Raw genomic sequence first — 21,365 nt, forward strand, 5'->3', positions numbered from 1 at the left:
ACCCCTTGCCCCCCTCCATGCTAATAATAGGGAGGCTCAACATTCATTAACATCACTTTTGTATGAATCTGTATCAGAGAGCACAAACTGTAAAACTCACTACCTGGTTCATATCAGTGTCAGCTGACTGTATTTTTAAGCAGAGGTTAAATAGTGATGTCATCTTACACAGTTAGCGGAAACAGATTACACAACACAACATGCAAACTTTAGTCAAAGTAGAAAAGTCATTAATGAGCATATTTTATTCTTTCTATTTTTGAATAAATTGACTAAAATATTTTGAATCCAGAGCTGTAAAGCTAACTACTTCAGTCATTCAACACCTCATATGAAAGTAGTTTAATACCAATTGATCCCAGTGATTTTGTAGCTTTCTTAACAGTTTTTTTCTGTGGAGAAAACAACAAACAGTGATTTAAAAAATGGTGACATTTGGATTTGCATAAAAGAAAAACGTTAGCGTAATAATAAAAGCTGAGTATTGAACTTTAATCCTTCATGGTATTGACATAAATGTGCCACTGATTAGATTTACTTATTCTTTAATCAGATTGTTTTTAATTTAAATAAAAAATGTCAAGCATAAACAGTTTCATTGAGACGACTGTTCGTGTTCAAAGAACATTTATAAGTTAGGTTTCTGTTTGTTAAATGAAAAACACGTTTTATGTGTCACAGCTAAGCTAATGAAAAAAGTTGTTGGTGCTGGTATATAAAATTTCTAATGATACTTATTAATTCAGCCGCTCATATTAAGGATAGATCAGTAGTTAAAAGCACATTGACATCAGTCCAGATGTATAAATGTAAGAATTTTGAATTTGAATTGAATCGATAAAATACGTTCTGAGACAGTTAGGAAGACTCCTGCAGTCGAGGCCTTTCCCCATGTGATTTAACAAAGCAGCGTCACATGGCATTAGCATAACATTTAATGCATAGCTTGTCTTTGGTGTGGTATTATTCAATGCTAATGGTTTAGCCTCTAAGCCGGGGTGTATATTATCAAGACACCAATGTCAACAGGTTACCTTTGTGTCCTGGATGAGCCCAATCCACAATTGCATGCACATAACTTCAGAGATTAGCATCACAGTGTGGGCTGCTTGGAATGTTGGATCTGCAGAGTCCCAGAGGGTCTTGGAATGCCTCGTACATACCAGTCATAGTGAAGGGGGGAAAATGCTCCATCCCCAGGTAGGATAGATAAGTTTCAGAGGAGAGGAGGAGATAAGGAGGGGAGGGGGGAGGGGTACTAGCAGTGGAAAAGTACAGCACATTCCTCCATCCCCCGCTCCCTGTCTCAGCTGGGCATGATTGTGATGGAAAGCCCAAGACAAAACCTGAAGAGAAACTCTTCAGCGGCACGCCTTGTTGCTCTGTCAGCCACTCAAAGAGCCGCTTTACACTATACATCAGCCTTTGTGTGTGGCGGCTGGGGACAATGGGGAGATTTGGCCGTGATACATCTCTGTTCTCAGCATGAAGCCGTTTGGGGGGGGTGCATGAAGGAGTCACATCAGCTGATTTCATTCTCAAAAATCATCTCACTCTCATTCATATGATCCGTGTGAGGGATGAAACATGCACACCTCCCCCAGTCAGTCAGCTTGCAGTGAACACTGACCGGGACATGTTGGATGCAATGGGAAATAAGAGCGCTGTTTGTCTTTGCCATTGACTGGGGCTTTAAATGCTCCACTTGCATTTCCTGGTTTGCGTTAAAGTTTGGAATGAAACCCAGGCTGACCCCTGGGAAACAATGCAGCCTTTAATGGGTCCTCGGGGGTGGGTGTGTGTGTGTGTGTGTGTGTGTGTGTGATTGAGCATCGGGGGTTCCCTTACCCAGGCTAGAGAGAGAAAGAGGGTGGAGATAAAAATGAAGCACTGCTCTTAGTGTGGAGGGATTCACTGTCACAACTTCTTAAAAAACAGCCTTTCAGTAAATAATAAATTAACCATATTTGCAGCATGTTTGACGCAATTATATAATTAATTCAATTTATCAATGATTTAAGTTTGAAAAGTTTAAATCAGTGATACTCACAGACTCAATAATCATTTTACAGTAATAAAATATTAAACACACTGAAAGGGAACTTAGGCAATTTAGCTTAGCATTTTTATAAAGTTGGTAGATTTAAAAGGCGAGGCTGAAATCCTCATTTCCCATAATGCAACAGCAGTAGTTAGTAATGCTGTATTAATGCAGCTCACATAGCCCTGATGACATCATCAGGTGTGACATCATCAGGGTTATTTGAAGCTCCAGAGCCACAAATGACATCATGCAGCTGTTTTCATTCCCCCATGACGGTGAACATCATGAACATCATCATCACAACATCAGAAGTTTGAAACAGGAAGTGAACACGGGTCTCATGTTGTTGACCTCCTCTCTAACACTTTGTCTGTTGGACTACGTCATCGTCTCTTGTCACATTCACTACAGCCACTAGGTGTCACTTAACTAAATGAACTGCTTGTACAGACCCGTAGGGCTTTTTTCACTGGTCAGTCTTCACAAGACTGTTTCCAGAGGAGGATCCTGCTGATCCTCAGTTGGTCTCGACCTTTGCTTCAGTAACCTCTGAACTAAGTGTCTCAGCACCAAGTAGGCCGCCAAATACATTCCTGACTGATTATTCATTTTACACAGAGCACCCATAGGCTACAGTTGTTTGTAAAGGGTCAACAACATGTTTCTTGCTCACCTACAGTCGTATTTGACCATTCGGATGTTTTGGGTTTTTTTTTTTTTTTGGTTAGACCTCTTATCGCCACTCAGCACAGCAGCATGTCCAGAAACAATGTCCCAGTTAGTTCAGATAATCAGAGCTTTTTCAGTTGAACTACTGTCTAATGAGGTAGTCCCTTTGAAAACTGTTTACAAGGTGTTCTGTGGGTCTTCCAGAGTAAGACTGGTGTTATCGGTGAGCTCTTAACCTTCCATTTATGTATATATCTGTCTTCAAATATGATGAAATCTTCATCTAACTTACAATCAACAACCACACCATCTTTTTGATGTGTCTACACTGAAAACATCATTCACACATTCACAGTGGAGCTGAAAAAGTGTGTGAACAGAAGCTAACTGGAGTCAGGGGTATCAGACCTAGAGTCAGTCAGTGAAACCAGACTGGAGGTTTAGAGACACTTTGACTTCCAAACAACACTCAAACATTTAGAGAAATATCAGCTGATGTGAACCAGGCCTCACAACAAAGACACGCATCATGCTCAGGAACATCAGCTGTGTGTGTGGTGTAAACAGGCCTCTGCAGACACCCACAGGTGGAGCAGGGAGGAGGAGCATCAGGTCTGCTGGAAGAGCTGGTTTGAGGTTATTGGTGGAAGGAGGAGGTTCGAGCAGCTGTTAAACCCAAGGGGTCACTCCTTTTATGACCAAAAGCAGGTCATTCAAAGGGTTCAGTGACTTTTTCTTCTGTGAGTAGCAAGAATGAAATCCCCTCCACTTCTGCTGTGTTACTGTAGAGAAACATCTCTTATCCACTTGGTAAAGTGAGAAAATGTATTCATTATTTCCTTGAGTGTTGTACACGATGTGAGTGTTTGATTCCAGACGGCCTCAGGCTGCAGGTCAGACGTGCTGCAGACTGAAGTTTTACAGTGAAACCTTTCTGTAAATGTCATGAATATTTAACTGTCATCTGCAGGAGGAGGGGGAGGAGTCATAGGACGTGACACGCTGAGATCAAGTGTGTGAACGTGTGAATCAGCCTGTTTATATGGTGGCCATGCACTTGAAAGACAGGGTGAGAGATTTGGCAAATAAGCCCAAGTGGAGGCAGCTAATAGCCATTGTGTTTTTGACTCATGGAAGGAAGTTGGGCTTTTCACAGGGGGGGAGGGGGGCAATGAAATATATGGTTTTAATGTCTTCTCTCAATGAGCACATGGTCTGACAAATGGTTGTCTGAGGAGGTGAGGGTGTGTGCTGTCGTTATTTACAGTAACATCAGAGTGGAGTTTAGCTGTAGCTGCATGTCTGCTGTGTGAGGAGGAGGAGGATGAGTACAAGCAGAAAAGTTTGTTGGGTCTTTCTTCTCAGGCTTCACGGAGGTGTCGCTCTGCTTTGCTCTGAAGCTTAGCAGCTGAAAATCACTTTACTCAGACAAACTCACTGCACAATAGTGCAACATTAAAAAAAACAAAAAAACACTGCTATAAAACAATTCAGGTCCAATAAAAAACAAGTATAACCTTTAATATACAGTCAGAGCGAATTATTGATCAATCAATAGTTGCCTATATAAACTATATATATTAAACTATACATACATATATATATATATATATATAGTCTTCTAACTGTGTTTATTATCTTTATGATGCATTCAGGTCACACTGCATCCTCAAAAAGATTATAATATTTCTCTCGAGCAGTGTGGACGTCGGCCCATCTCTGGGGCAACCTCGGCTGAGGCCAAGTGAAGGTGCCTCCGTTCTGCCTTGAATCAAATGTGTAAAGAAGACGACTTAACCTCCATCCTGTGGAGAATGAATCACCACAACAGTTAAACACTCATCTCAGGCGGGGGGGGGGGCTAGCTGTGTGACACGTACATTATGGCCGCCTCTACAGTCTCCTGCAGGCAGCAAACTTAAAGCTCACAGCATTTATAATGGTAATCTGTCACTGGACTTAAGAAGTCCTCTATTCACCATTCATTATCTGGGAGAGGCTTTATGCGATGTGGTCTCCCACCTCCTTCTAATTACCTTTAGTACATGAACCCTGCAGGCTGCTATGAACCCCCCACACACCCCACCCCACCCCCTTTCTCTCGGGAGGCTTAGCTCTCAGCTCAGTCACATGGCTCTGATGAGCTGTCCCTTTAAATGACACACACACACACACACACACACACACACACACACACACACACACACACACACACACACACACACACACACAAAGGCTTAAGCCTTCTCATTTGAATATTAAAGATTATGTTACTATGGCCTATCTATTGTCAAAACATGACACCTTTTAATCAATGATGGGTGATGGGGGGTCACAGTATCAGGTTTCTTCAATTCCCAAGAGGGAAAACACTAACACCTGTGTGAGACTGCAGCTGCTTCGTCCTCACTCTGTAACGGTTTCAAGACTCACTGACGAGGAGTCAGTGACGTCTTTAAATCATTTCTCAAAAAGGATGTCGTATGTTATGTTGAGGTGAAGAGCTGAATTAAATTTGTTACACTGGTCCAGCTCAATGTTCTCTACAAAAAAGCCTCTTGGACCTTAAAAGTCAGCCATTTAGAATTTTTTGAAAAACATTTTTGACATCTCCTCCAGGTCTGATTGGAACTGAACTGTCTGTAATTCATCAGTTGACCAAGTTCATTAACAGCTGTATCAAGATATTGACCAGTAGATATCACAAGGGGCGGGGTTTAGCAGTAAATTGGCCGTAACTCGGTAACAATTTGTCCAGTCATCATAAGTGTTGGTAAATATCTTCAGACCATGTTTGGTAATCGGTCTACTAAAGCCTTTTGATCCCGATCCATAGGGGGCGCCACAAATACCAAAAACATGTACTTGAAACCTCCTGGACAGAATCTCACCAAATTTGGTGAACATGATCTGTCAATGTCAGGTTAATACCTTTGATTCTGGGAAACTTTAATCTAAAATATATTCAACAGATTGATCACTATTGAAAATAACTGTTTTTATATAAGACGGCCTGTATGACATAAAAATAGTATGTCAGTAAACAAAGCAGAGATCACCTCACTGCTGCTCATCTGCGTCCATTACTGATTTTCCAACCACAGAATCCATAGGAGGGTAAAGATGGTGCCTGTGTGGAGCAGTGTGCTGCAGTCCTCAGGAGTCTTACATTAATCAGATGTGCAGGTAAATCTGAGGCTCAGCAGGCAGCATTAACCTGCTGGACCACAGCCTCAGACCTACTGTGTCTCCTCCATCCTCTGGTTGTGCTTCACAGTTGGAAGCTGCTGGTGTCATGGTGATCACCTCAGACTGTAGCTCCAACATCAACAGCTCAAATTTACTTTATGGTTCTATGACAGTACACAAGCTGTGTAGTAAGAGCTGCTGCAGCTAGCTCAGCTAAAGTAACAAAGGGCAGATGTTGAAATTGAAAAGGGGTTGTTAGACCACTGTGTTACTGTGTTGTAACTCTAGTATAATTCGTCCTATCTGCCCCAAACTTGGTCAGAAAATGCAGAACACCCCCATGCTTCATTGTGGAAACTTCAATCTGCCCCAAACTTCACATGTTAGATGACAGTCCCACACTGAAGACATCTGCATGTTGATATGAAGGGAGACAATCATCATTTGATTTACACTTGATGTGCAGCAACATGAAGCATGTGTGGTGCCTGTTTTCTAGCTCCACATGGTGGACACAATTAGAAGTGCAAAACATGAGTCCCATGGTTGTGTCACTGCAGTGCTGCTTTAACTACCCCTGAGTGAATTGTTGATGGTCAAGTTGCATTGTGGGTAATGTCGGTGCCAGGTTTTAATAAGGAATATTATATGTGAATGACAGTGTTATAGGAGGCCAGTGTTAAGGTCATCATCATGATCATATGGTCCTGATGTTTGATTCCAGTGGAGCCTTGATACAGAACAGCAGGAGACCACATTCCTGCTGCAGCCGGTCTGAGCCGAGCTGCTGCTGTAACCATGGACTCCATCCCATCTTCTTCCTCACCAGCTGTTAGCAGGAGGTGTGTGTGTGTGTTTGTGTGTTTGTGTGTTTGTGCGTGTGTGTGTGCGTACGTGTCATAAAGCTTCAGACCATCATTGCAGAGAATAAGTGTGAATATACACTGACTTAAAGATCAGCTTCCTCATGAGTTTGATTCTGTGCATTATGTGGCCTGGAGGTAGAAGGAGGATTAAGAACAGATTTTCAGTCGCTCCTCTCAGATTGCTGTATTTACAGTTTGAGAGCAACTTCAGTTAAACAGCTTCAGAGGGAAGGTCCTGAGCAGGATCCATCTCTCTTTGATCCTCTCCCAAGTCTGTCACAGCTCTACATTCTCCCATACGTCCACGTCTCACTGTGTATCACTTTCTAAGACTTTGGCTCATTTTCTTCTTTTCTTCTCCTCTTAATGTTTCCATCTGTCATGGTCAGCACTCAACCAACTGCTACTGCTATTCTTAATATGCTTTGTTCAGGACATCCTGTTCCACACAACTTCCTGTGCCGCGAGCCCCCTCCTCACATGTGTTCCAAATTACTGCCCTCACTTATTCCTGTCTTAACAACTTTTCACATTTTGGAGTGATCAGCAAAAAAGGTGTAGGTTAAACATCCGTGCAGAGATAGACTGGTGTGGAAGTAGAAGGTACAAGAAGATACTGATTAAGCTACTGAAATTGAGAGAGCAGATTTCTGACACAGTGATATGTCTCTGTGTCCAACTAGAGAACGTCTTTATGTGATGTCAGTGTTGTTGAGAGGAGAGAGAGGTTGTAAACAAATCACTTGTGTCATATCAGGTTTCTGCTTCTGAATAAAACATACCAGACGTCTCCACTCTCCATCCTAATGCCTGCTACACCTCCACTTTAACAAAATGAGAGTTGGATCTTAAGGATCCTCTGGATTAGCCAGCGCCTGGCTAGCACTTAAGCCCCAACCACCCCCCCATGATCTCACTTAAAAACTTGTGCCTTCAGCAAGGTTTTGGCACCCACTATTTTTTTTTCACGGTGTGGATGAATTAGTGCAAAGAAGTATGATGGAAACAGTTCTAAATCCTCCCCCCTCCTCTCTCCTGTTTTTGCCTCTGCAGATGATCCAGCTGACCAGCGAACTTGCCTCATCTGTGGAGATCGCGCCACAGGCCTGCACTATGGCATCATCTCCTGCGAGGGCTGCAAGGGCTTCTTCAAGCGCAGCATCTGCAACAAGCGCGTGTACCGCTGCAGCCGCGACAAGAACTGCGAGATGTCGCGCAAGCAGCGCAACCGCTGCCAGTACTGTCGCCTGCTGAAGTGTCTGCAGATGGGGATGAACCGCAAAGGTAAAGTATGGACAGGTGTTCAGGTTTCAGTATAACCACACATAAACGCACTGTCGACAATCTGCATTATGGTTTTTATGTGTTTTCTCTATGTGGATTTTTTGCTTGTAACTTAAAAGATTAACCAATTATGAAAATAGTAATCTGATAATATTCCCAATTATTCATTTAATCAAATAATCATTCCAGCTGGAGTTCAGTCTTGTAGATCCTGATCAGACTTTTCTTTTTGTGGCCGCTGCCTTGTTTCAGGGTAGAGTGAAGTTTGTCCACAGCTGGTTTTAAATTTGATTTCAGTGTCACAGTCTTCACATATCACACCCATTTGTGCAGAATAATTTACAGAACAGACTGAAACTGGACACACTGATACTAATAGGCCAATTCAAACATTATAATAAGAAGTCTGACTGAGGTGAAGGGTTGTTTTACTTAAACTCTTTCCTAACCTGCAGTTAGGAGTGTTTAAATCTTCATCTTATTGTCTACCTGGTTGTGCATCCTAATGCATATTTTAAAAAATATTGATTATTGTGAGCACATATCTGAATGTACTGTATATTTAAATCACTGAACATTTGTATTCATGCCATTAATATCTCTTTTTCTTAAAATCATAATTAAAAATGTCTCAGCTGATCTCTAACAATCAGTTGAGCATGGGTTTGAAAAATGACTAAAAAGACATCAGACTGTTTATTTACATCATTCAGCCTCTAAAACTAAACCTGTACTAAATCAAAAACTATATTTAAAAACCTGAAACAAGCCCAAACTGATCCCTCTCCTGTCACCTGGACCCTGAGCTTGTGATTCTTCACCAGGTTAAATACATTTATTTAAATTTTCTCTCACCTCCAGATGTGCTCTACCTTTACAGCTGTGGCTGAAACACACTAGTTCTACCAAATCAGTCTTTGTCCTTTGTCAGAGTCTTTGTGTTATATGTATACGCTGCCCCCCAGTGGACAAAACCATGAACTGACCTTTCAGGCCCCCCCACCCTGAAGGCCTCATTTTCTATGATTTACTCTCCAAGTATTCAATGGAATGGATGAAATAGATTTAGTCTGTTTTTAACAGACGAGTCCCAGAGAACAGAGAGAAACATGTAGAAATCAGCATATGGAAACAGAGGAAGTCTGATGAGCTGCAGCCACTGGGCAGAGCTGTCACAGTGTCATGGTTCATGTTTTGTCCGTAGCTGAATTGTGTCTTTGTCTTGCAGCGATCAGGGAGGACGGTATGCCAGGAGGCAGGAACAAAAGCATCGGGCCTGTTCAGGTAAATCACTGACTTCACGTTCAATTATCAGCAGAAATGTTGTTTTGGTGACACTCTCTGACCTCCTCCCTGCTCACACATGTATTATTGTGGCTCAGGCTCAGACTTAGCTCACTTACCCTGAATGCATTTACTGCACAAACCATTTACTTAAATAACACAGAGCTGGAGTGCTGTAATGCTAATGATGTAGGTGTACTCACGAAGGTTGTAATGAGAGTGAGTCCTGACCTTGTTATATCATCAGTATAACCACGTAGTGCTGATTATTCCCTATTCATCGCCGGCTTCATTCTGAACACTGGTGAGAGAGCAAATGGTCAGGAGAATGGGTGACACAAGGCTAAGTACCACTGAGCCACTATTCATGGGAGGGATGTGGTCAATTCATTCCAGCTCCATTCAGCAAGTCAAAAAAACACAGACACAGAAACGCCTGCTTCCATTAAAAGACGGCTTTATTTCTAAACCCTAATGAAAGGAGGACCTCTCTGTCATTAATATGGAATGAATTGCTGCTGCGGTGTACGTGCTGAATTGATGGAAATGAAAGTGAATTGACCCGAGCCACAGATACAAGACACCACATTTTCTTGCTCGCTAATGCTTTTCAAAACGGCTTTTGTTGGTGCTTTCTCCCTGCATGGACCTGCAAGGATGCTATTGTTTTAGGTGTGTGTGTGTAGCAGTCAGTCAACACACACACAAACACACACACACACACACCTTTTTGCCTCCTTTCTTTCTCTGCAGCTCCCTGCTTCATTGTGTGACTGTGTCCTTGCTCCTCAACATTTTATTGAGAAGCAGCTCAGAGCTCGTCAATGCTGATCAATTGAACTGAGACACACACACACACACACACACATACACACAGAGCGGCTGGTCACATCACGATGTGCTCTAAGCTCCAAAATAAAAAGCTAACCTCTATCTGTGTTTGTTGTAGATCACAGAGGAGGAGATAGAGCGGATCATGTCGGGGCAGGAGTTCAAGGAAGACGCCCCAGAGCACACCTGGGGCAACAACGGCGACAGTGACCACAGCTCTCCCAGCAACGGAGCCTCGGAGGGCAACCAGCCATCTCCTGCCTCCACTCTGTCATCCAAGTGAGTCGTTCATCTCATCCACTCAGCCGCACAGTGCCGGCACCGGGCCCATCACGGAGATAATGAGCTGGCCCTGACAGTCTAACACCTCCTTCCTGTCTCACCCAGACTTAAATTACGGCATTCATCAGCCTCAGAATGGCTGAATATGCAGCTCCTCGCATCTGTGATGATAGCAAAAACAAAGAACGTGCAGCACTATCTGCTGCTCGCGCTATGGAGACCAGTGCATTGTCTATCTGAACTCATCAAGGACAAATATTGTCTAGATACTCGCATGACGGTATTTATTTGAGTCTCTTTTTGTATAAATATGAGGTTTATCTATCCAGAGGAATACTTGTTTTATCAAATTAAATCTGAGCAGAAATGAACAACAACAGAAAGCCTGAGCAGCTCAGCTCTGGTATGCAGCTTCAACACCAGCTGAAAAGTTTAGTCTACAAGTTTCTAAGACAGAAAATTGCAGAAACTGTTGATGAAAAAGTGTCCTAGATAAAGGTTAATGGTCATAAAGCTGGGATGTGTTTTGCCTAGCATAGCACAACCACAGGAAGCAGAGTGAAAATCTCAGTCTGCTCCTTTGATATATAGACAAAAAAAGAGAATTGTGTGACCTTTGGCCTCTGTGTGTTTGTCCAGTCGCTCTGTGGAAATGAACGGCTACACGGCGGCCCTCAGGGACCAGTACATCAACACCTCCATGTCCACACACTACCAGCTCCTGCCTCACCTCTTCAGCTACGCTGCCCAGTCCGGCCTGCTGGCTCCCCAGCCCCGCAGCCTCTACCCACAGTCCCACCCGCTGGTGCTGCAGCTGGTGGCTGCCGAGGACCTGGCACCCCTGGCCACACCCATGCTCATAGAAGATGGGTAAGAACATTTCACACACATACACAGTGTATATGGTTCTGGGTTGATGGTCATGTTACTAAAGGTCTTTAACTATAAACTGGCTGATGAGAGTTTGTCTGGTCAGTTTATTTCAGTCACACAGAAGCTTCTAAATGCTCAGTGTTTTAACCAGCTGTGCGTGCGTGCGTGCGTGCGTGCGTGCGTACGTGCGTATGTACGTGCGTATGTACGTGCGTGCGTAGCGTTCATTAATGACAGTGTGACAGAACCAGGGAACAGACAGGAGCCACCTAGTGGAACAATCCACCATTACAAACTGGTGGATAGATAGACGGTCCAACCCTAAGGATAGTTTACAATTTTATATATAATTGACAGAAGATGTATGCTGCAGATGACAGCAAAAACAATAAACAGTTTTAGAGATGTACTAATGAAAAGAATATATGTGTATGGTATGTGTCTATGATATATATATATATGTGTGTGTGTGTGTATTTTTCAAGGTTTCTATGTGATGTAGTCGTTTGTATCTGTCTTTTGTGAGAGCGTAAAAAGGAAACTATAGTGGATATTGATTTGATTTATGATATCCTAATAAATAAAGTAAATAAATAAATCTTACTACAAAAAAATGCTAATATGATGGTATAAAATGTAATATAATATAAAGTAGTGTAGAATAATATGATAATAGTGTGGTGGTGTTATGACAGAATAGTATGTGTTATTTAATATAATAATTCTAAACATGTTATATTATAATAATATGATATATATTATTATATTGCGTAACAATTATAATTTAACAATGTGAAGTTACGTAGCGATGGGTGGGGGGTCATTTTAGCATCAATCAAACTTCCCCCCATCTGTTTGACACATATAACACAGCTGTCTCTGATCCCGTGCTGTTGTGTGCTTCTCAGGTACAAAGTGACACAGGTGGAGCTGTTTGCTCTGCTGTGTCGCCTGGCAGACGAGCTTCTATTCCGTCAGATCTCTTGGATCAAGAAGCTGCCGTTCTTCTGCGAGCTCTCCATAGAAGACTACACCTGCCTGCTCAGCTCCACCTGGCAGGAGCTCATCCTGCTCTCCTGCCTCACCATCTACAGTGCCCAGATATTCGGAGACCTGGCCGACGTCACCGCCAAGTACACACCGTCTGACGACGAGCTGCAGGGGTGAGTGGAGGAGGGTCAGACAGTGACAGACAGTGACATGGCAGCAACATTTCTAGCCTGAATCTGAATATGATACAGACATGAAAAAATATGAATATATTTTTTAACAATTGTAGCAGCTGCATGTGGAGACAAAGACATTTTAGAGACATTTTCTGTCAAAAATAAATCAATTGAATAATAATAAAGAGAAATCCAACATTGGATTAGTCTGTAAACTCTATATAGAGAGACAGAGCTGCAGTGTGTTCCCGGCTGGGAATCAAACTTCGATACTTTAAAGACAGACTGAATTGGTTTGATACTATTGAGGATCAATGTCTTGTCATTTGATACCTAAGGAGTAAATTCATAAATCTCGTCAGGAATCCTGCAGGAGTTTTGCCAATTAGACATTTCATATCAGGAATGAAAGATTCTCTGCAGGCGAGACGTTGTCCGAGACGTTCTTCTGTGTGAGTTCAGTATGTCAGAGGGTTTGACTCTGAGTGTGTTGTTGTTGGCTGAGGGCCAGTGAAGTGGTCCGTGAATGGGAGGACTCCCCAGGACAGAGCTGTGGCTAGCACCGCCTCACCTGTGAAATACACACATGTCCCACGTCAGGTAGAGCGAGTCGGGGGCTTTCTGTTCTGTGTAAATCAGAGCAAAATTATCTGACCTCATAACCCACATTCTCTTAATATACGGTGTTGTTGTGCTGCTTCGTTCAATTTGCCTCTAGTTTAGGAGTGAATGTGTGATTTACAGAGTGAGATTAGAGTCGTGGGAGCCAGAAACACAGGGAACTGAGGCTCGATGAGTGGAGTTTAAAGTTTCTTTTACAAAGCTGTGGGATCAGGAAGACGTTTAGTTGATCCTCCCTCATTTCTGCCTGTTCACTGAAGCACAGAAGATAATAGTGTTAAGGGGATTTTACATTCTTTTGACGCGCTGCTCGACTTCATCTCAGTAAAACTTAAACTCAGTTTTATCTTTAAAATGCTGCTAACCCTAACCCCAGCCTGTGTGTGACCCCTCAGCTTCAGCGAGGACGGGATGGAAGTCATGGAGAGGTTGATATATCTGTTCCGCAAGTTCCACCAGTTGAAGATCAGTAATGAGGAGTACGCCTGTATGAAAGCCATCAACTTCCTCAATCAAGGTAACAGCACAAGCTCTAATGATACTGGATCCAAGCTTTCCTGACCCCCCATGTGTCCCCCACATGACTCTCTCCCTTCCATTCACATCACTGCAGATATCAGAGGCCTGTCCAACACCTCCCAGCTTGAGCAGCTGAACAAGCGCTACTGGTATGTGTGTCAGGACTACACTGAGTACAAGTACCCCCACCAGCCCAAACGCTTCCCTGAGATCCTGATGTGTCTACCGGAGATCCGCTGCATCGCAGGTAAGGCCTCCAAGTTCTGTCGAGAACACAGGTCGCTGTGTTTTATGCTGCATTTAAAAGAGCTATGTGTTTTTGCTATTCCTACGTAGCTAGCATTAGCATTAGCAGCTTTTTACAGACCAGTCTAGAAGAATTGTTGTTAGTTCAGAATCAAACTTCATTCCTTTACTCACCAACATCTGTCTCCAGAGATGGAGACTAACACCAATGTTAACTTTTGTCTCTATCACATCTTTTCTTCTCCTGAAGTTAGCATGCTAACCAGATAGCCCCGGCCCGTCTCCCGAAGTTAGCATGCTAACCAGGTAGCCCCGGCCCGTCTCCCGAAGTTAGCATGCTAACCAGATAGCCCCAGCCCGTCTCCCGAAGTTAGCATGCTAACCAGATAGCCCCGGCCCGTCTCCCGAAGTTAGCATGCTAACCAGATAGCCCCGGCCCGTCTCCCGAAGTTAGCATGCTAACCAGATAGCCCCGGCCCGTCTCCCGAAGTTAGCATGCTAACCAGGTAGCACCAGCCCGTCTAGTCACTTTCTGAGAGCGACTCACTGTCCTGAAGACGTAGCTGCTCTGAGGAAGTATTATGAGCTCTTGTGTTATAAAGACAACAATGGCTGAAGCTCTTCCACCACCTGATTCTGACCAGAAACCAGGTTCAGCAGCAGAGGAAACTCACAGACAGAACCTTTAAGCCTCTCTGTTCTTTGTTATGATGAACACGGCTGCCTTCGTCTCCTTCCACCTTATCATCTAGAGGGTTTCTATTCATGAGGCCTACACCTTCATTTGAAACACCCTGTTTACACCTGATACTATAAAAGAACTCTCTATCCAGATAATAAACCATCTGCTCCTGCCTTTGTGTTTACACCTGTCTTCATAAATTGACCTATTTCTGTAGGTACTGTCTGTTTTTGCTTGGACAGTGCTGTCACCCCAAAACACTGTTAAGCACCAGTCACTGTAACTGTTCTTCTTTCTTTAACTTTTTATCACTTTGGCAAACATCCTCTGTTTGTATCAGTTGTCTTGATAAATTCGCAATATTGTACATTTCCACAGTGTTTCTGGCTCTCAGCTTCTCTTACAATAGAAACTGTTGTAACTCAGTTAATCCCAGCTGCTTCAACGTTGCTGTTTTTTGATCCGTGTTAAGTTCCTGTCACGGACACTTGGCACTTCCTGCACTGATGTGTCATACTGAAAACCCTCCTGCAGCTCAAAGGGTTCATCTGTCCCCATGCTGGTTGAAAGTAGAAACGATTGAAACTAATGAGTGAATGAAAAGTCTTTGTTTTAAAAAGAGTGGTGAAAATGACATGACTCTTTTGTGGTATATTCTTTGGGCACCAGCAATTATTTCATTATTTGACTCTCATCCATTATCAAATTACTTCACAAATTCACAGCATGCCAATGTGAAGCACGCTAAGCTAAGCTAAGCTAAGCTAATTGCTCAACTAAAGTGGTTGTTTTGGTTTCCAGGGAAGCTGGTGAATGTCCCTCTGGAGCAGCTCCCCCTCCTGTTCAAAGCAGTCTTGCACTCCTGCAAATCTAGCCTGGCCAGCTACAGGACCGGCCCGTTGCCCTGCGTGACCACCTCCGCCGGAAACTAGACCCCACCCTCGACCCCCCGAGTTGAGGGATTGGTCTCCCCTCTTGTGAATGTGACAAGCAGCTAGTTTGTTTTTTGTAACTTTTTTCCTTTATATATTTATTACATGACAGAGCTGAATGTATGCTGATTTACACTGTGCACATGCTTCTGTACAAAACAAATGCTCGTAGATGCATTGGTCTTTGGAGTTTACAAGTGTGTATCCAGTTTGCTCAATGTGTCAGTGTTGCCATTGTTAGAGCTAGACTTTAAAAGAGTTTATTTTATTCAGACGGGGGCGGAAAGACACGTGATGAGTGTTGTGAGACTACCTCAGGAAGATGTTATGATGTTATGTATTTTCAGGTACCTTTGTGCTGTTAAATGAAGAGTGGCCCAGTCTAAAACCAAATCCCTGTGGATGCTTCGGCACCTCAATCAGAGACTGAATGTTCAGAAAGGAGCTGAATAAATCAAAGATAAGAAACAGTGTTGTGTTACACTGAAAATGCAAAGTTAGTATTTTATCTGCATGGACTCTCAGACATCCTGCTAACGGGAGGTGGTCTTGTCAATTTAACACATTCCATGAGCTTAGGTGACAGGTGTTGGATCTTCATTGAAAAAGGAGCATACGGGTATTTTTTTTACAATCATAGACTGGGGATGTGAGGCTTTATGGCAGGGGAAGAAGAGGACCCTGGTTTGCTGTTTTTAGTTTTATTGTTTTCCTTTTTTGACCAAAGTGTTATGCAATGCTTTTTTCAAACACCCATTGATGGGTAGGGAGCTGATAGCTTCACAAAAAAATGATTTCTTATCAATGAAGGATCAGGATAAGAAATGAATCAATCTGTGTGTGGGGGGGGGGGGACCCTCTGCTGGACAGATGAGTATGTTGCTGGATTTCATTCTAAATGCTGCTAAACATGCGCACATTCTTATGCACACACATTAGCATTGAGCTGACGTGATTCCCAGTCTTTGCTTTTGCCGCCACTTCTTGCCAGACATCTTTTGGGCTCTGCTGCCTTCAGGGACGGGAACTTCTCTTCAAGTTCTCATCAATACATCACCTGAGTTTAAGGTCCACAATACTGATGTTTGGTTAAGGTAGTGCTCGGTATAAAGTCGACTTCTTTAGTTCATTCAGAACAAACCAAAAATCATGAAACCTAATTCTGATTAAGAGACTTTTATGGGTCAGTGAACGTATCATTGACCCAGGAGAACCAAAGTGGAACGGATCCTGATCTGAACCCAGGTCATAAATAGTGGTTTACAGTCAGTGTTCATTACCTCCGGTTCATATGAAGCTGGCGTAGAGCGCTAGCTTCTGTTAGCTTCTGTTAGCTTCTGTTAGCTCAAACCAGCTGGTCTGTTCAAATGTTCCACTTTTACAGGAACTTAGACTGTGTTCAGGTCTCTTCAGGTCCAATCAAAATTTTGCACAGACCAAAGACCAGTGGCAGTTTTAAGTCCGACCTGACCCCGATTTAAGGGGCACTACAAAGTGTGGACCCAAGACCTGGTTCAGGTTCAGTGGGTAATGTTGGCTCAGACATAAACAGATTATCACTTTAACCTGGACACAAGTGGATTCAGTGTGATCCATCTGGACCATGTCTCTGTGGATTCAGCCTGGGTTTAGAGAATTTAGGTGACTGACCTCTGGCTTTTGTACCCTCTGTGACAGATATGCACATTGTTTAAAAGAAGCCATAGAAAATGGTCTTTATTTTTGAAATATGAGATGATCATTTCAAACAGCTTGAAGCGTCTTTGTGGATCCTTCAGGTTTTTTGCCGTTTCATTACGTATGAACAATTTTGAAATGCAGACAAAATGCAGTCCTCGCAACGACTCTCTTTTTTGCACACAACGGTGAGGTTCAGAGACCTTGACCCTTGACCTCGGCCACTGCCCACCCAGTGTGTTCCTCTCTCTCAGGTCCCTGCCGACCTGGATCTAAACAGGGTAAAGTGAGTATTAAATGTTTTGCATTCAGGAGTTCCTCAGTGACCATGCTGATGTACTTGTAGTATTAGTAGACGTAGGTTCCAGGACATTGTAGGTCCTCTGTAGAAAAAAGTGTTTTCCTTTTCCACTTTATTCCACCCCCCCACCCCCACCCCAATTCAGTGAAAGTGGATGTAGTTTGAAGGTGAGACATGCAGTGTGGATTTTTCTCTTGGCATTGATGATGGATGGATGTTTCTATCCACCTCTCTGTGGGCAGCCTTAACACCACCACCAGTCCAATGCAGTGTTCCTCTTTCACATGTTTCAGTTAGTCTCTTTTCATTTGATTTTTATACATTTTCATGTACCTTTGTAGTTATTGTGAATCTTTTGGGTTTTTGTTGTTTTTTTGAAGACAGCCCCTCATTTTCTAAAATTTTGAATGAATTCTTGACTTTTTTTTTTTTTGGATGTGATTATTAACAACTCATTCCTTGTCCACAGTGGTTTATGAAAAAAAACTATTACTCAGGCAATGTCAGCCACGTTTTATATGGACAATACTGACGTCTTTCATGTATTTTTCTTTGAGACATTTTACAATGCAAATGTGATGTTTCGGAGCCATTGTTGGTTCCAGACTTTAATGAAACTACACTCATTTTCTACCAGCAGTGTTCTGAGAGCAGCTGAGTCAGCTGCGTGGAGAACGTCTTCTCTCTCAATATACTCAAATGTACATCATCTATCACACAGGCTTCTGAGGTTAAAGAGTCTTTTCATCTAAATTACAGGAAAATGTTTTCTCGCTCACCTCCGGTGGTTATGTCGCCATGAAGACAGTTTTGGTTTGAAGTTTTGAGATTTCCGTTTTCACCTCGATAAAATGGACATAGATTTCTTAGGGACTATGTCTTTGCCAGAAAGTAGTTCAATGACAAACTAAATTCCATCTGTCATCAGTGTGTTCAGCGAGTATCAAGGATGTTGTTTCTCAAAGGTTTTTGTTGATTTTCTTTTTGTTTGAAATTTTTTTTCAATAATCTGAGCAAATAAAACGGAAAGTATCTGCAGGGCTGTAGAGCGAGTGAGAAAATGTGTTTGTGTAATGTTGGTGATGTGACCCTTTAATCCACACGTTCTCAGGGATAGATGCTTCTATGTAACACAGATCTGAGTGATGTGATGAATCATGTTAAAGGAAAAATCCCCTTTAAATAATCCGCTAAGAAACCACTACACTGGAGTTTAATGATAGAGATGTCAAATATATGAAATAAAAATGTCAGCTTCTTTTTTCTAGAGCTGATATGTAGCGCTGATGTTCAGCAGGGCAGCCTCTCTGTACACAGACAGTCTGGGCAGTGTAGGATACTGCTGAGGTTCAGGGTGGCCAACAACAAATATCTCAGAGTAACTCCAGGAATGCACTGAACATCACAGACGGCTGAGATCTGACGGTGGAAGAGGATCTGAAGTGGGATTTTTTCTTTAATGTCACAGCAGCATACACTGATCATTATTATATATTTTTAAAAACCTCACCATAGCTACCTTACTGCCACTGCTCTGACTTCGTAACGGGCATATTTTGACACACGTACTGAAAAAAGTGTTCTTTTTTTTATTTTCTGTATTTGTATTTTTTGCAGACAAGGGATGTCATTTGCAATTTCTGTACTGAAACTACCTCTTTATTTGTCATCATGTTACTTTCAAATAGGTGATTTTTTTGTCTTATTTATTGGTTTCATTGCACCAATGTTCTGTTATTTTGTGTCTCTTATTTCACTCAGTGACCTCTCAGCTTTAGAAACAAGTGCTGATACATGTTTCCCTCCTCTTTTCTTTAATGCGTGAACATGTTGCCTCATATTCCTCTGTACCTCTGTATGACGGTGTCAGCGAACTGAAGAAGCATTCATGTGACGCGCTCTTACTGCAGTGCTTTATTTTCCTGTGCTGACCTTTGTGAAGTCCGTCTGTTATCTTGTGAATGGCTGTTTGTTTTGTACGCCGTATTCACCACATCATGATACGACTGTGTGTGTTTTTTCTGTTGTTGTTGAGATGGTTCAAGGTGACGTGTAGCGGTGACATCAGACTGCTATCATATCTGTCGATGCTGCTCGTGATCGATTATCAATCAGAGAATGTAGCTGTGGTCGGACTGACTTCTCCTGCTTTCACTTGCTGTTGTGACCCTGACGCTGTGGCATGAGACCACAGACACACTCAGTGCAGTGTTATCACCGGGGGTTGGACTCATTTGGGTTTTGAATAGAAACTGCCTCATTTAACTGATACCAACGTCATTCCTCTCACGTATGATGCATTTAGCTCGCAGAGATCTGAGGATACACATCAACAGTTCAACCAGTTCATCACTTTAAACCTCAACTAGATCCTGCAGAACTACTGGCAGAACGACTGGCCTATCATACTAACTGCATGTTCAGATTTTTAATAAACAAAACATAGTTTTAAACTTGGGATATATTTCACGGGTTGGTCATCAGACTGCTTTCCTTTCCTTGCTTACCTTTCCAGAAGATGTCACTATAACCAGGAGGAACCACGATCCCTCTCCTGCAGGAGGCACTCTCTAAGCCCCAGTACAGGTGAACCGACATGAGTCCAACCCTGGTGCTGTAACACTGTGAGAAGCCTGTTGTACAGGAGCACAAGATGAGAAGAGAAAAAGAATGTCAACATACCTCAGGGAAGAAATAGATTTTACACACTGTCATCATCTGTGATCAGACAATGGAAACGCCTTCATGTTTTTCTCTTCAGAAATCTCTTGTCTGCTCTTGTTACTTTAACTACCTGTGAAGAATGTGATCCATTACGTGTTAAAAGCATGTTTAGAATGTGTTAGGACTTGAAACCAAATAAATGTGAACATTATGCAAGTGTACACAGACTGTCCTACTTTTTTCTGACTTTTATACACAGTGATCATAACTGATGTGATGATGGTCTATTCAGTGAGTGATAGTGAGCTCATTGAGCGATAACAAGGCAGAGGGTATAGAGCTGAAAGCTGCATGGAATGGAGTTTGGATGTACTCGTCCCTGACCTGCTGCCCAGAACACACCACTGTGTTTTTCACACTCAGATAATATCATTAAAATAAACACAAAAAAGTGTTTCTGCTCTTTTAAACACGATCCTCTCATTTACTGCAAGTCAAGCATTTTTAATTTGGATCGGTCAGTCCTGTTGTTTCATAAAACACACACAATACAGACATAATTAGAAATATTGCTTGTGTTTAATACAGCTGTTGTCATAGTTCAAAACTGACTGTTTGATGTAGTAATTAAATTCTAAATACAGTTATTTACCACAATTATTCATAAGCAGCCCAGAAAGATAATGAAGCAGCGACCGTCCACCATGATGGACAGACCAGAACTATGGTGGCCCTGTAGCTCAAAACACTGCAACTGAATAAAACACATGAGAACAGAAAAAAGACAAACACAACACATGAGCTGCAAATACTCACAGCACAACAGGAAGTGTTTCCAGGGGGACACTAAAAAGAGCGGCACCCCAGTGGTCGAGTCCAACCTTTGGCCCTTTGCTGCACCCCTCTTTCTCTCTCTCTCTCTCTCTCTCTCTGTCTCTCAGAATTAAGGCAAGACATAACTTTAAAAAAAGCGATGGACCTGACTGGTACAAACTTGCATGGATGTGTCCATGCGCACGCTTGTTGTTTAATGCTTTTAACTTCAAAAGTCACAACTGTGTCCCAGCCAGGTCCATCACTTTTTAGTGTCCCCTGGAAACAGCTGTGTTGTGAGTATTTGCAGCTCATGTGTCAAACTGATGAAGTTGTTTTCTAAAGTTGTTTGTGTTTTGTCTGTTTGCATGTGTTTTCTTCAGTTACAGTGGATTGAGCTCTCAGGGCCACCATACAGAAAG

The 21,365-nt window shown here is 42.5% G+C and overlaps 1 protein-coding gene across 1 annotated transcript in view; it reads left to right on the forward strand.

Moving 5' to 3' along the window:
* The window catches only part of nr6a1a (nuclear receptor subfamily 6, group A, member 1a), an 82,083-nt gene extending 61,732 nt beyond the window's left edge, over nucleotides 1-20,351 (forward strand). Inside the window, exons 3-10 of the mRNA XM_087171635.1 lie at nucleotides 7,822-8,052; nucleotides 9,281-9,336; nucleotides 10,286-10,446; nucleotides 11,089-11,319; nucleotides 12,231-12,485; nucleotides 13,505-13,626; nucleotides 13,723-13,875; nucleotides 15,358-20,351. Coding sequence (XP_087027761.1) covers nucleotides 7,822-8,052; nucleotides 9,281-9,336; nucleotides 10,286-10,446; nucleotides 11,089-11,319; nucleotides 12,231-12,485; nucleotides 13,505-13,626; nucleotides 13,723-13,875; nucleotides 15,358-15,488 — 1,340 coding nt within the window. The 3' untranslated portion in view covers nucleotides 15,489-20,351. The remainder of the gene's footprint in view (nucleotides 1-7,821; nucleotides 8,053-9,280; nucleotides 9,337-10,285; nucleotides 10,447-11,088; nucleotides 11,320-12,230; nucleotides 12,486-13,504; nucleotides 13,627-13,722; nucleotides 13,876-15,357) is intronic.
* The last annotated feature ends 1,014 nt before the right edge of the window (nucleotides 20,352-21,365 follow it).

The sequence above is a fragment of the Seriola lalandi genome, unplaced genomic scaffold (assembly GCF_002814215.2).
Source record: "Seriola lalandi dorsalis isolate HSWRI2012SDOR001 ecotype SW California unplaced genomic scaffold, Sedor1 jcf7180002054883, whole genome shotgun sequence".
NCBI lineage: Eukaryota > Metazoa > Chordata > Actinopteri > Carangiformes > Carangidae > Seriola > Seriola lalandi.